At 38.0% G+C, this 14815-nt stretch overlaps 1 protein-coding gene across 12 annotated transcripts in view; it reads right to left on the bottom strand.

Annotated features, from left to right (window-relative positions):
- The window catches only part of Camk2d (calcium/calmodulin dependent protein kinase II delta), a 246679-nt gene that overhangs the window by 40023 nt on the left and 191841 nt on the right, over window positions 1-14815 (bottom strand). For 10 of the 12 annotated variants that reach the window (XM_034501223.2, XM_034501227.2, XM_076933220.1 and 7 more), the window contains 5 exons: window positions 9323-9417; window positions 7792-7914; window positions 6921-7004; window positions 6368-6410; window positions 2725-2762 (listed from right to left, as the gene is read on the bottom strand). In XM_034501223.2, coding sequence (XP_034357114.1) covers window positions 2725-2762; window positions 6368-6410; window positions 6921-7004; window positions 7792-7914; window positions 9323-9417 — 383 coding nt within the window. Of the gene's footprint in view, window positions 1-1366; window positions 1400-2724; window positions 2763-6367; window positions 6411-6920; window positions 7005-7791; window positions 7915-9322; window positions 9418-14815 lie in introns of all 12 variants that reach the window. The other 2 variants (XM_076933223.1, XM_076933224.1) reach the window with 1 other exon arrangement.

The raw sequence follows: 14815 nt of genomic DNA, 5'->3' as shown, positions 1-14815 counted from the left end.
ATTAACTGATGTATGTAGTATTTTTCTGTTCTTTTCATTCTCATTTGTGTGATGTTGGTATGACCATTATTTAATTAGTTTACAGCTGTTAAACAGCTTATAGCATTGTTATACAATGCTCTGTGACACCCAGAAAGAGAAAATGTTGAACATTTCCTTTACCTAAATGACTTAATGAAGATTAAACCACTAACCTGCATTTTGAAAATAGGTTTGGAATTTTTGCTTTAAGTCAATTGAACACAGAATATTTGCTATAGCCAAAAATGGACAGAGGTAAAGGTTTAAGGGTGTCTGTTAAAGAGGGATCAGAATGTGCCTATGCTATTACAAGCTACATTAGACAAGGAGAGGGATGCCCAAATGTAATGTTCTATTGGGAAAGAGTGCTTGACGAAGCAGAGCAACTTCCTGTCCCGTCATCAGGACCTTGTGATTAAATGCATTTAGTGTTCATCAAATGAAAGGGAAATACTCTGGAATATTCTTCCTGTTTTGGGAGGAGAAAGGCTTTCCCTGGAGAATGTAGTTGCTAAGAACTGTCTTATTTTAGTCAAAATATGACTCATTTGTATCTAAATGCACACAAACTTATCAGCCAGAGTGCACAACTACCCAAACTTTTATCCACATTCATACATGAACGACACACATCATCATGTTTTGGTGGTATTTATGACATTATTCCCAAACAATACGGAAACGTCTAAAAAAACGAAAAGCCAGAAGAACTAACTTTTAAAGAGTCAGTTATCAAGTACCATGTTCAACCATAGTTGTCTTTTAAAATATACATGTGAATTTATGTACTTTATATTATGGAAGCCATGTATTTTTCTTGCTTGAAACCTGAATGCAATCAACAGTGCAGTATTACTCTCAGAAGGCATGAATAAGGAATTGTATTTATTCAGTTAAGGTTAATACATACTTCTCTTAAAGAAGCTTAGCTAGAATGGGCATAGCTGAAATCACTTTCACATTATTTGTAAACCCAAGGCAACTGTATTGTGTCTGAATTAATTTAACAATTATGATAATTGATTAAAACAACAACAACAACAACCCTATAGCATTTTTTTTCCTGTATGAGCAAGCATTCATTATGTCCTGGTTTGTTTATTTTCAAAGAGAAAACCGGGCTTTGCTCTCACAGATGGGTAAGGGTTCACGTTCTTATTTACTTGAAAAAGTCTATCAAAGAAAAACCAAGTAATGTGAAAGTGGAGTAGCGTGTTATGAGTGCAGATTAGCGCTGACCTATGATGCTCTTTTTCTACTTCCACTAACTCGGGTAAATGAGACTGTTTCACTTCTAAGTGTGCATTTTCCCGGTAGGAGAAATCTGGCAGACACAGGTTCTCACCATCATCTGAACACTCGAACTGGACTTCCTTTTCTGAATTGACCAGTCAAAGAGAAAGGAAGAGGAAAAAAACAAAACAAAATAAAACAAAAAACAAAAACAAAAAAAACATGACCTGTTGAATTTTAAAGCATCAAAGCATTGAATACATAATCATTTCGTTCTTGAAGAGGTGTTTATAGGCTGACTGGAGAGAAACGGTGCTTTTGTATCAGATTTCCAGTGAAAATAACTGTCCACTGGACCTGTGAGCTCTCCAGCACTGAGCAGTACAAAAAATCCAGAAGGAAACATTTAGAAATGTAAAACTCCTCATATTTTCATTAATGTTATACCAGGGAAAAGGCAGACATCTACTGTCATTATTGAAATCTGATGAGGGAAATCAGCAGAAGGAAGATACATTTAGCTTGAGGAACAGGAAGTGGCAATCTAGCGAGCTCAGTGACCCCATAGGTGGAAATTCCCAAGTCATACCCATACAGGTGGTGAGGTAAGGATTGAATCCATAGGAATTTAGGACCCAACAAATGATTTTTTTTAATGTTACATTTCTCAGTAAGAACTGACCACCTGAATGGGTCAAGTTCAAAGTTTAGAATATTGATTAATTCCCAAGAGTGTTGACCTGCTGAGGAATGTACACATCTGCCATTGGAAGAGAAAGAAAATGATTAACAAGACATATAGGTGATTTATAGAAGATAACAAATGTTATTATGCAAATATGAAGTTACAGTATTAAAAATAAGCTCACTGTAAACAAGATATTATCGATAGGAATAAGTTGTATTATATTAGTTCGCTATCCAAGAAAGTAAAAATATTTTTGTCGTTGTCTTCCTTGGAAGATTTTCCTAGTGTCTGTTCAGGGTAGCACCACAAGCACATCTTTAATCCTTAGTATTGAAACTTGAGGAACTCATGGGTTTTAAAGAAACTGCCTAAGCACAAACACTTAGTCACTGAAGCCTTGATTTTTTCAGATAAACTTTTCCCACATTTTTGTGGGCTTCAAGTACACATCATAATCACTTGGAAAAGCATTTGGGTTTTGCAGGTTCTTAGGTCAGCAGAGTGGTTTGTGAATGTGGAGAAGCAGAGCTGACTGGGATATTCACTTTATATAATAACTATATCTAAAATATTGGTTTTCATGCTTAATACATAATCAAGTGAAAAAGATCAAATGTTGGTTAGCATACATGATAATCATGTTTGTGTATTAAACTATCTCGTGCTTCAGCCTGCACCCTCTTTCAAGGACATAAACTATGCAGATTTGGGATTTGCAGGTAATGTTTAAACGATACAGTATATGAAAGTCAGAGAGAGTTTAAGAGAGCTGTTTAACTTACCTTAACCCCATCCGGTTTCTTCAACAAACTCTTGGCTGCTGCAAAATGAGAGTAAAATCACTTTAGAGAGTTATCCACAAACCCACAGTGAGATGACAAATCAAGAAATCGTCTCCTGGACTCTTGCCGAGTTACGGGCAATACACACCAAATTGTCAGGGTCACACTGATGAGTGAGAGCTTTCGGGACACTGAAATACAGTATCACTTTTCTGGTTTTGCCACAGCAAATTTAGAACTAAATTCTTCCAGAGTTCATGGCATGAAGTTGAACACTTTGCCAGATGTACACTGGACTTTATGTCACTGTTGGTTCCGAAAAGGATACTGGAACTTTCGCTGGACTATCCTTCATAATCCAGAAAGTTGATTTCAGTCTCGAGACACCAGCTGACAGACCGACTACATGTTCATCCACATCACGTCTCGTGACCATGTCAGTTCTGCCATTGAAGCTCCTCTTTCCAGAGGTTGAAATTTCATTCGCAAAAATTTGCTCTGGCTACCAGTGTCTTCTCTGTATTTTTAAAAATCAGATAACATCAGTTGGACTGAAGACACAAATGTCTACAGAAAATCAGAGGGGACCTTATTGACCAGGAGCAAATTTTTTAAATGTTTAGCACATGGTAATAAAAAAAAATGCATTCCGTGTTCTTTTAGACTTCAAAATCAGAATACAAAGGCTTCCTAAACAAAGATTGTTGAATTAAAAAGTTAAAAACCATATTATCTGGAACCAGATCTAAAATGAAATGAAATCTTAAAGGCATTCGTTCTCATAGAAAATGTCCTTTTTGTAGAGTGTTTAAGCAATTGCTTGTATTATCCCCAAATTTCTTCAGTCTATTAAAACTAGAAAGCATCCTTTTAAATATGAGTGCGCATACAGTGAACAGCCAGCATAACTATAATAACTAGTACACTGGTGTAGAACACTCACAGTATATACTTCCACTGAATGTTCATATACAGTCATTTAAGCACACGGAGCATGACATTTGAAATGAAACACCTAGCTGTAACAAAACCACATGAACATTTCATTTATTGATATTTCTTTGGTCTGGGGTGTTATTTTGGTTTTCAATTTGGCAACATTTTAAGTTTACCTAAAAGACATAAATATTCATTTTACCTGACTTTAGCAACAAAGCTATTAAAGAATATCAACGGAGACTGTTATTCAGTAGTTGCCTTGGTGATGGTACTGTCTGCCTGTAGCTAAAAAGTACTCTTGGGAACTCTTGTGGCAGTTAACAGGTAAGAGAGCAAACAGGATAATTTGGATTGCAATAGCAAGCAAAGAGAAGACAATGGTTTGAGGGAAAGCAGCAATCTGGCCTGAGAGATGCAGAGCCATCCTTGTATGATACCACCTTACCTCACAAGAAATACATTCCACATTCAGGGAGAAAAGAAGAAATAAAAACAACTTTATAACCACATACTTATGGACATTTACTTTAAAGAGTCTATCTGGCAATGAATAGAATGAATGAACTACTCAAAATGATGGAAGTACAAGACATAACTGTGTCGCATGGTATTCAGTTGACATAGAAGTGATGGGTCAAAAACATTCAGAAGCAATACAAAATCCACATAGTGGTCATGGGTTTTAGCTTACAAAATGGCGAAAAGGAACACGAGATAAATTAAAGCATCTATAAATGGATATAAACATTATAAATGAAGACCTTTTTTACACTTAAGGGTTACATTTAAAATTTTGACAAAATATATGATTTTAATTCTGGAAAATATTTAAAAAGTAAGTTCTTCGTTAACAACATATACTATATAAATCATTCTTATTTCTAGTGAATCACTGAATCCTGGGCCAGGATGAAATATCTGTTTAGTTTAAGGTCATATATATTGGTTAATGCTTAGTGACCTGGCATTGAGCTCACCCACATAAACATCAATCACATTTACTAGGTCTTTACAAAATAGCTTGACTAACAGTTTATTAACTAAGTGGGGAAAAGGACGGTTCTGGAACACTGGTCTAACAGTAACTAGAAACTGACTGAAGAATGTCTAATGAAGAATGAATAATGGTGGCCACCCGATTATCACTTTAATATCCTGACTGAGCAAAACAAAGTCAGAGCAAGTCAGTGAATGCTACACACCCCCACCCCAAAACAAAAGTAATGCCATTTTTGACAAGTGTTCTAAGAACATCCTTCCTTCTCCCCCTCCCCCCCAACTTTTTCTCTCTTTCTTGTTAAAACAGAGTCTCACTATGTACCTTGAATGGCCTAAAACTCTCTATGTAGAGCAGGCTGGCCTTGAACTCACAGAGTTCAAACTTCCTCTGCTTCCTGAATGTTAGAATTAAAGACATGCATCACCTGAAGACTTTCCCCTGGGGTATACATTTGTCAAATAAGGCAGTAATTTAGTTGCTGCCTCAGTCCACTCCAGGTATGTCTGGTTAGCACTTGCCAACATTTGACTTTTGAATGCCTAGTGCTTTTTACATAATCTATTAGAAAAGAAACTTCTTGGCTGAATTTAGCTCATATGTAAGTTTTTTCATTTTTCTTCTCTTTCCCCTACCCCGACATGCAATCATTTCGAGGAATACTATTATTGGATGATATCCCCATGTACCCTTTGGCTGGTTCTCTGTAATTTCTCATTAGACAGCTTTAGTCCTTGTAATTAGTCTAAACAAATGTGAAGACACTACCTTAGTTGAAAAAACATTAGGCCTGTAAGAATAGGGTTCTACAAAATGACTCATTTTAAACTCTTTCTTATAGCAGTTCCCTATAGTAACCAGACAAAAAGAGCATCCTCATGGTTATTTAAGAAATATCAATAAAAATGAGACATATGTGTCATGCTTGTGTGAGCACAGCATTAGAAAAAAGCAGTGCTCCCAGCTAGCTCCTGGCCTGTCCGCCATGTTCCCACTCTAAGTTCCTGCACTAATGGTGGCACGGGCTGGCAAAACGTTGGTGTGGCTGCTGCCCCTGCTGGTCAGCTCTGTGGAGTCCATGGCTCTAAGTATAGCCTCTGGGCCAACTCTGCCACCTCCATGCAGTAGATATACCAGTACCCATTAGAAATAAGACTCTTAATGCTCCAAGATTATCCAATGGATTTATATATTAGCAAACACTCAATACACAAGATGCCCACACAACTAGAATTGTTAACCCAATTACCTAACCTTGATAGGAATAACTACCCGAGACTGCTAGAGACGTGAACATCTCCTCTCTCCTCTTTCTCACTCTCTTTCATTCCTTCTTCCTCCCAACTCTCAGCTCCACCTACCTGTTCTCAATCCAATGACAGGGCTCCACTGCGAATACAATGGGCAGGGAAGGTCCTGCCGCAGTTATTTATGAAATATCAATAAAAATGAGACTTATGTATCATACTTGTGTGACCATAGCATTTGAGACTTAGATGTCCAGTGTGAGTGGAGTCCTATAGACAGCTACAGGAGTATAAGAAATCTCTCTTTCCCCATTTTGTGTGTGTGTGTGTGTGTGTGTGTGTGTGTAGTTATTAGACTTTCTCAATTCTTTTAAGGACACACACACACACACACACACACACACACACACACAGATTAGAGATGGTCAGTGGACAAGGAGCAGAGTTCAAACATGTATACCTGAAAAATTTCTCGTAGCCAGCATAGTTGTCAAGATGGCGCCCTATCAAAGAAATAAGAGACGTTGATTAAGGTTGGCCCTAACAAAGCTCTGACCTAAAAACATGTAGCAAGGTAGGGCTCACAAATCTCTGGTGGTTTTATTTATTTATTTATTTATTTATTTATTTATTTATTTTTGATAGGGAGTTCAATTTGTCTCCTTTTTTGTTTTGTTTTGTTTATTTGTTTCCTGAAAGCCCTACCCTGTGGCTCTCAGGATGTTTGGACAACTCTAACTTTCTAAGCCATGTTTAGATCATCAAATTGAACAGCTGCTTCCTCTAAGGAGAGAAACCACAGCACACATTGCCCTATCCAGCCTACTTGCATCCTGGCCTTGATTACAGAGCATGCTCCATTTCCCTCCGATCCAGGAGGACTAACTATTGAGATCTTTAGTGTTAAAAGCTTTGCTAAGACTTCTGCTTTCAGTAGTTTTCACTTCACCAGATTAACCCTCCGACCCCTGCCACCCCTGCCACCCCTGCCACAGCAATGTCAAATTTCTTACCTTCAATTTCCGCCTAGCATTAAATTTCTTCAAGCAGTCTACAGTCTCCTGCCTGTGCATCATGGAAGCAACAGTAGAGCGTTGCTAAAGGAAAAGGAGAAAGAGTGACTTGATATTTAAAACACAAAGGACAAAAAAAGAGTCTCAGTCTCATCCAGTCTTTACTAATGGCACCTGCATGTGTATAGTCACTTTGCAAGCACTCAATTGCCAAAGTCTCCTACGAAAAAAGCATGGTTTTATAAAGACGACTAGTGACTGACCTCAAACACTGATGGATAGAAGGCACAGGACTGAAGATCATTAACTTCTCAGATCATCACTTTAATAAACATTTCATTACATTCTATTGGAATATTTCCCCCTTACTTAGCAGTATATCCTCAGCCTAGAAATTTACAGAAGTTTTCAGATTCCCTTACAATTTTGCTGGTTTTCCTTGGAGCTTCTACAAGACAGTCAAACTGTTGCAGACATCCTCTGCCCCCTAAAACTGTCTCTAGCTTCTAATCCTCATATGTTTCTAAGGCTGCTTAAGGATAATGAATTAGAATTGTAAAACTTTCCCTTCTGGGATGTAGTAAGTATTCATGTCATTTTCTTAGTCCCTGCTCATGAGTCTTATCAATAATTGGCATGGGAACTACTCATAACTCTTACTGCAGACAATACTTATCTAGCAGTTTGTGCAGTTTAGTGTTTGCTACTCGCAACGGTGGTTTTCACTATTATAAATTCATTTCTTAAATACCTCGAGTCAACAAATGCATTAGGGTTTATCTTCTTCTGTAAGATTATTTTAAGCCTATGAAAAATGAGTAGGAGTTTATTCTTCACTTTGGCTCCCAGGGTGTTTGGGAAAATGACTTACACAGATCCATGGGTGTTTCAGGGCCTCAGCGGCTGTGATGCGTTTGGCAGGGTTGATGGTCAGCATTTTGTTGATGAGGTCTTTGGCTTCAGGTGTCACTGTATCCCATTCTGGTGATGGAAACTTCAAAGATAGAAATTAGTAAAGAGCTTTTAAAAATAGAGACACTAAGCCAGACGTGTTCATACATGCCTCTAATCTCAACACTAGGGAGACAGAGGCAGAAAGATCAGGACTTTTAGGCAACCCTCAGATATATAGCAAGATAAAGCGTAACCTGGTATACATGAGATCCTGTCTTCAAATATACACACATACACACACACACACACGCACACACACACTCACACAAAGAGAGTCAAACAGAGAAAAGGCAAATATATTCCTCATTTCTATAAGCAGTGCATTGCTTCATAAAATTTCCCATTATATAAGTTCAATTATAGTTGAATTATATAAAAATTAGGTTAATTCATACCACTGTCTACTGCAACAAAGAAATAACTAACAAGATAAAGTTGGTCACGTTTATTTTCCATTTGATCCACTGGCTTTGATGTGAACATGTCTGAGATATTAATGTGTGAATTTCTAAAACACTTAACTAGAAGTAATGCTTGCAAGATAGCCATGATTTTGCAAGTGGGTGTCCCAGGAGATGACCTGAGAAAGAAATCATCTTGAATTGCCATCATGTCTCATTCTACCCAACAAGAAACCATTTCCCCATCATATTGTGACTTGAAGATGGGTAGATAGTACACGGCAACTGGCTGGACAGTGGCTGGACCAAGAAGCAGATTCAAAGCACTTCCCAAAGCCAAATTTGCACTCAAAAAAAGACCCTGGTCAGTGTTTGCTGGTCTGTTGCTAATCAGATCCACCACAGCTTCCTGAATCCCAGGAAACCATTACATTTGAGAAGTGTGCTCAGAAAATTGACCTGGTATAACAACAACTGCAGTCCCTACAGCTGCTGCCTGGTTCTTTATGACAACACCCCTGCATATAGCACAATACTTCAAACTTTGAATGAATTGGGCAATGAAGTGTTAATTCATCTGTTACAGCCACCTGGCCTCTCCCCACATGGCCAACATCTTCAAGCATCTAGATAACACTTCTATATCTAACAGGATGCCGAAAATGCTTTCTAAAAATTCATGAATTTTTATGCAACAGATATAAACATATTTCTCACAGCCAAAAATACAATTCTGATGGTTCCTATTTTGATTAATAAAGATGTGTTTGAGTCTAGCTATAATGACTTGAAATTTGTGGTCTGACACTGTAAACCTTTTCCCTAAACTTAATGCTTATCCTAACTACTTTTGATAATTAACCTTCTTTTCATATAAGTATATTTTGTACTAGATATAGTTTTATTCACATGCTAAGACAAATTTACCTCACCCTAGTTGATAAATGAAAGATTATCAAATTATTAAACAAATAGCAACAACAATCCTTGCTCTTGGCAGTAAATCAACCAACGGTCACCCAAAGCCCATGGGTACTTATTACATACATCATAAGCTCCAGCCTTGATCTGCTGATACAGTCTGTGCTGATCTTCATCCCAGAAGGGTGGGTATCCCACCAGCAAGATGTAGAGGATGACGCCTGAGGAGATCATAACAACGAGTCAAATGTGCCCGACCAATACAGTATGAAGACAGAGGGAAGCATGGGGGATGACTTCAGAGAGACACACTGTGTCCTGTTCTAAAGCCTCCCTCTCTAGAAGATGACAGCTCATCCTTTCTCCCATGTGCTCCACAGTGACACCTTGTCAGTCTATCCTGTGGAACAAAGTATTGTAAAGACGCAGGCAGGGCAACACCTAAAGATGAAAGCTCCTTTATTTTGAAGGTCATTTTTGTCTCCCATTTTTCTATATAAGATTCTACATGGGCTGATGCTTAACTTTTTGTTATCTACTTCCTTATCTACTGCCAATGAGGACCTTTGCTGACTGTAGTGTCCTGGTTACAAATTTATGTTCTAAATAAACCAGTGTCTCTTGGGATGCTGATAACATATGAAAGGACATAACCATTTTCTCTTCCATAATGCATTTTTAAAACTAAAAGCTTTTCTATCAAATAGACATCACCAAAGAGCCATACATTATAGGAAAATAAGAGGAAAGAGGAGGGAGAAACTGAATGCAACATCCAAAGTCATAAGCAAACAGTTGTAATGCAACTTAGGATTTATTGCAAAAATATGTAACTAAAAGCATGGTTGGTATACAGACGGGACTTTCTCCAGCATCACTTCACAGATATCAACATGTGCATGCTCAGGTCCCATTGATAGAATTGTGGAAGTCATTAAGCAATGCAATTCTCTGTATTTGAAATAATGTACAGATTGCTTAACCTAAAAAAGCCATACAATGCTGTAAAGGAGTTGCTGTGCCATATTGTTTAGAGACAAGGAAAAAGTCTGTGTACATTCAGTGATGCAATTGTGATTCCCCCCCCCCCAAATATCTGATCTATGATGGTTGAGTCTATAGATGTAGAACCTGCCCACCCAAGGGTAATTGCACTTATGAGTTAGTCAACATTCAATTTAATATTTAATGAAAACTATACTCATAGACTGTGAATTTTACCTGATATTGCCTTATAGGTATATACTCTAAAAATAAAATTATGATCTCATTTGCCTTCAAATATCCTCTAGTTACTTTTCACACACTACTAACCTGCCAAGGTCTTTGTTTCTTTTGTAGCAAATTTTCCTAGAGGAAGGTCTGAGGTTCCTGTGGCCTCACCTGTAAGCCTCACCCTTGTTGCTTCCCTAAGCCTGGAAAGGCCAAGGAAGAAGAGTAAGACAGGTGAAGCTCTGTGCAGATGCCTTGGGACTGTTTCCCCTCTGAGAGTGAGGGTTCCTTGGCTCCTGAAGCTCCTGGTGGGGGGATATCTAATGCAGTCTATTAGTCTGAGATTATTTATACAAAAGTCACCATTGAAATAAAATGGCTTTGATGAAAATAGTCTAATCTCCCCCATCTTTTATTACCTACTTCTGGAATACAGTTTGAAATAGAATTTTAGGACTTAGCCTGTAGCTAGAGAATCTGCAGCCGAGTGCTTGCCTAGCATGCCTGAATCCCTGGCTGGGTCTGATTATTATAACTGACAAGCAAGCAGACAAAACCACCCAGGCAATACTAACCCAGCAACGACCTATAATGTCATGTGGTGGGATAATAACTTTTATCTTAAATGTTCCCATGTGCCCACACATTAGTGTTTTGGTACCCAGGGGAGCTGTTATTAAGAGGTAAGGCCTACAGCTATTTCCAAGTGACTGTGATATGTTGGACTCTGGTTGCTGCTGCTGCTGCTGCTACTTTTTTTGCTTCTTCTCCTCCTCCTCCCTCTCCTCCTTCTCCTCCTCTTCCTCTTCTTCCTCCTCCCTGGTCAATAGGAAAGTGGTTTTGTTCTGCCATGTGCTTTAGCCATAAGTTCTCCATATGGTCACCACAGGCCTGCTTCAGAGGCCAATATATCATGGACTGCAAATTGTACAACTTCAAGCCACAGTCAATCCATCATTATCTGCAGCAATTTTTCATAGTGATGGGAAGGTGATTAACATGGAATAAAATAATTAAAATAATAGTCATCTTAAGAAAAAAAAACGTCATGGCTTATATACCAAGGCTGAAAATATATTTTACAAATTGTACTGTTGTAGACTTGAAGCTCATTAATTTAATTTTCATATTATTTTTATTATCTAATGGGACAGATGATTCAATAGCCATGATGGCCATGGTGATGACCAATAACAAAAATTTACTTTTTCCAGGATGAGTTGAAAAGAAACTCATTTTAAATACTTTTAGTTCTCACCTATGGTGCAAGGAGTGAAAAAAAAAAGACATTTGTTTTGTAATCCCAACATTGTCTGGTGAATTTAGACATTTTCTCAATAAACATGGAATTAGGTTGTTACAAAATGATTGAACAGCCTTGCAGTTGAGGCATTTCCCACTTTGACTCAGGTTTTGCTTTCCTGAGGCTTTTGTAAACAGTTGACATCTAATATTACTTCTCTGGGAAGTGGAAGCTCATGGAGGCCTTTTGTCCAAGGGAGAGCTAACAATGCACACTACATATATACTGCACAGCAATTTCCTCAAGACTAGAACACTTCACACTGCAGGGAGACTTGGTAAGGCCCAGGAAGTTCTATATGAAAACTTTTCATCTTGAAAGGAGGCTTTCTAAGATAGAGGAAAACAACTCACAAATCTTATCTGAGGAAGTTCCTAAAACTTAACAGATCCACAAGGTCCTTTTTTGACCAAGGTTATATACACAGTAAGCACTGGTGTGGAGAAGAGACTGTCCCACTAGCCAAACTGCCTTCACAGCTGAGAGTTCCAGGATTGCAGCTTATGTGAGTTGCCACCCACAGTGCGGTGGTACTTTCATCATTTAGATGCTTTAGAATTGTCCATGTTCATATAAGTAACACCAATAAACTAACTGGCTCATCAATTTGGACTACAGTGCAATCTTCCTTGATCTGTCACTGGTGCAAAATTTGGGGTGAGCAGAAATTTGTTCAGAGACCTCCCCAGGAAAAGTCACACACCATCTCATGTTGATAAATGATAAAGTGGCTTCTAGAGAAAATGTACTTTTTGTAGCATAAATACTAGAAATAAAAAAATGCTTCAGTCTCGAAGACTTAGAAGACAAAAGAAAGTACTCTCAGGTAACTGAGGTAGAGTTGTCAATGCATCATTGAAGTATTCTGTAAGCTTCTTTGGATTTTCTCACTAGAGTTCACGGGCTTCTGAATTATGCCTCCTTACGCTCTCTGAAAATAAAGAATGACGATCGGATTTGTAGCATAACGATAATGTTGCATCAAAGCTTCTTCATAAGTAATGTTCTTTACATGTGTTTTAAGCCATTACTTCATTTAATCCTATACGTGGTAGATATGCTATTAATAGCATTTTATAGATTATAAACAAGGAGACTATGTGGTTAAGTTACTACCGGGCTTGTTGATGGTACCACTTTCAAAGTATTCTGCAGCTACTTTTCTTCCATGGTAGGTCTTCTCACCTGAATTACCTAATCAAGATAATCCTCCATAGGGATGTCTGAGGGCTAACCTTACCTAGATCATCCCTCCCAGGGGTGTTTGGGGTTAGCCTGATGTAGATGATTCCTCATAGGGATCCAACAGTCAACCAAACCTAGATGAACTCTCACAGGGGTGTCCAAGGGTTACCCTACCTTAAATGATCACTCATGGGGATATCACAGGCACAGCTGGAGGTTTGTCCTCAGTGATTCTATATCTTGTCAAGTTGACAATTAGCATTAACCACCACAATGAGCATTTTAGGGGTGTTGATGTGACCTCCCCATACTGGTCTCTTATGACCTAACTGACCTTTGTTAATCATTGCCTGAATGTTTTACAAATTGGTATTCTAATCCTATCTCACCTTTTAAAAATAGAAAACCCCTTTTTCCATTACCTAATTACTTTAAGGAATAGCCCACGTAGGAAAGACCAAGTAATGGCTCATTTGTTTTGACATTTATTAACCTGTTTTTGAAATCACTTTTACTCTTATGAGTCTCCCAAATTTCAGAATGCCTCTTAGATTTTGCCATCATAAGAAAGGATTGTGTGTGTGTGTGTATGTGTGTATTTCAATCTAATGTGCTATTTTTCTTAGTAACCTTGTAACAGTTCCATCTCTGGTATGTGGAAATGAGCTTCATGTTGGCTCTTATGGACAAAACCCCAGTGTTCTTTCACTTTTTTTTTCCTTCTAGAATGACAAGATGCTCCTATACTCTCCATGATGGAGATATCAGTGAGAGTAGTGAATCAGCTAGTACTACAAATGATAGGAGGGACACACAGTATAGCAAGACCAAGGGTGACCTGATGTGCATGTTCTGTGGAGACGCATACATTGAAAATGAATAGGGAGAGACAACGTGATGAAACCTATATATCAAAACAGATTTAAGAGACTAAAGGTAACTAATAACAAACTTGTGAAAGAAGAAAGCAGCCAGGGGAAAAGTGAAGACAACTCGTTATACTAGCCATTGCTATGCCCTGTTAGGAAGTTGTATTATTGCCCTACTTACAAATAAAGTCCTTTTTCTGTACAGATATATTGACATGATATTTAGATTTTGAATAAAACAGTCACAGGACAGGGGAACACCTGGAGGTAAGATGACGTAACCTTAGCTATTTATTCATTATGGTATATTTCAACATTCCTAAAATCAACAGCATAAAAAGTGACGCAATTTGACACAATTGGTTAATGTAACATTGTTAAATGATGCCGTTCTGTTTTCTTTGGTTTAATGTATTAATTTGTGCTTGGAAGATATGAGGATGTTTGATTAATCAGTTTTGAGAAGCACTGATGACTGATTAGGAAGAAAGCCTACCTTATCAAGAACATTTCAAACTTATTTTAATGAAAGCTAATATTAGAAACAATGATTAAGCCTATAATCACACGAATGATCAAACAGCCTGCTCTCATGGAAGAAGAAATGATGGAAATCTGAGAAACTGTGGTAAAGTTAAAGGAGAAACCATACAAGACATTTAGTTCACCTTGCTAAGTAGAGCACACTATACTGTGCGCCTACAGGAGGATCTGGAAATGCACCGTTAACCAGAGGGATACGCACGACTCACCCATATCTTCTAAAGGTTTTAGGATGAAAGTGATAAACAGCAATCATGGGTTAGGCAGGAACTAGAAAACCCAAAGCTAGCAGGATAAAGGTTATTTCTCAGAGGGTAAAACTGTCTATGACATGGAATAGGAATAGCATTGGCAAAGATAAATAATAAATGTTAATATTGCCCCAAATAGAAGGTCTGGGTATCTGGCCAAGATGACTAAGCCCATTGTGAACTGAGTGTCTGAGTTGTCTTAGAGGATTTGTATGTTGAAACCCTAAACCCTTTGTGATGATTTGTGGGCATAGAA

This window comes from Arvicanthis niloticus, chromosome 4 (assembly GCF_011762505.2).
Source record: "Arvicanthis niloticus isolate mArvNil1 chromosome 4, mArvNil1.pat.X, whole genome shotgun sequence".
Lineage (NCBI taxonomy): Eukaryota > Metazoa > Chordata > Mammalia > Rodentia > Muridae > Arvicanthis > Arvicanthis niloticus.
The sequence above is the reverse complement of the archived record's forward strand: the minus strand, read 5'-3'. Positions and strand labels throughout refer to the sequence as shown.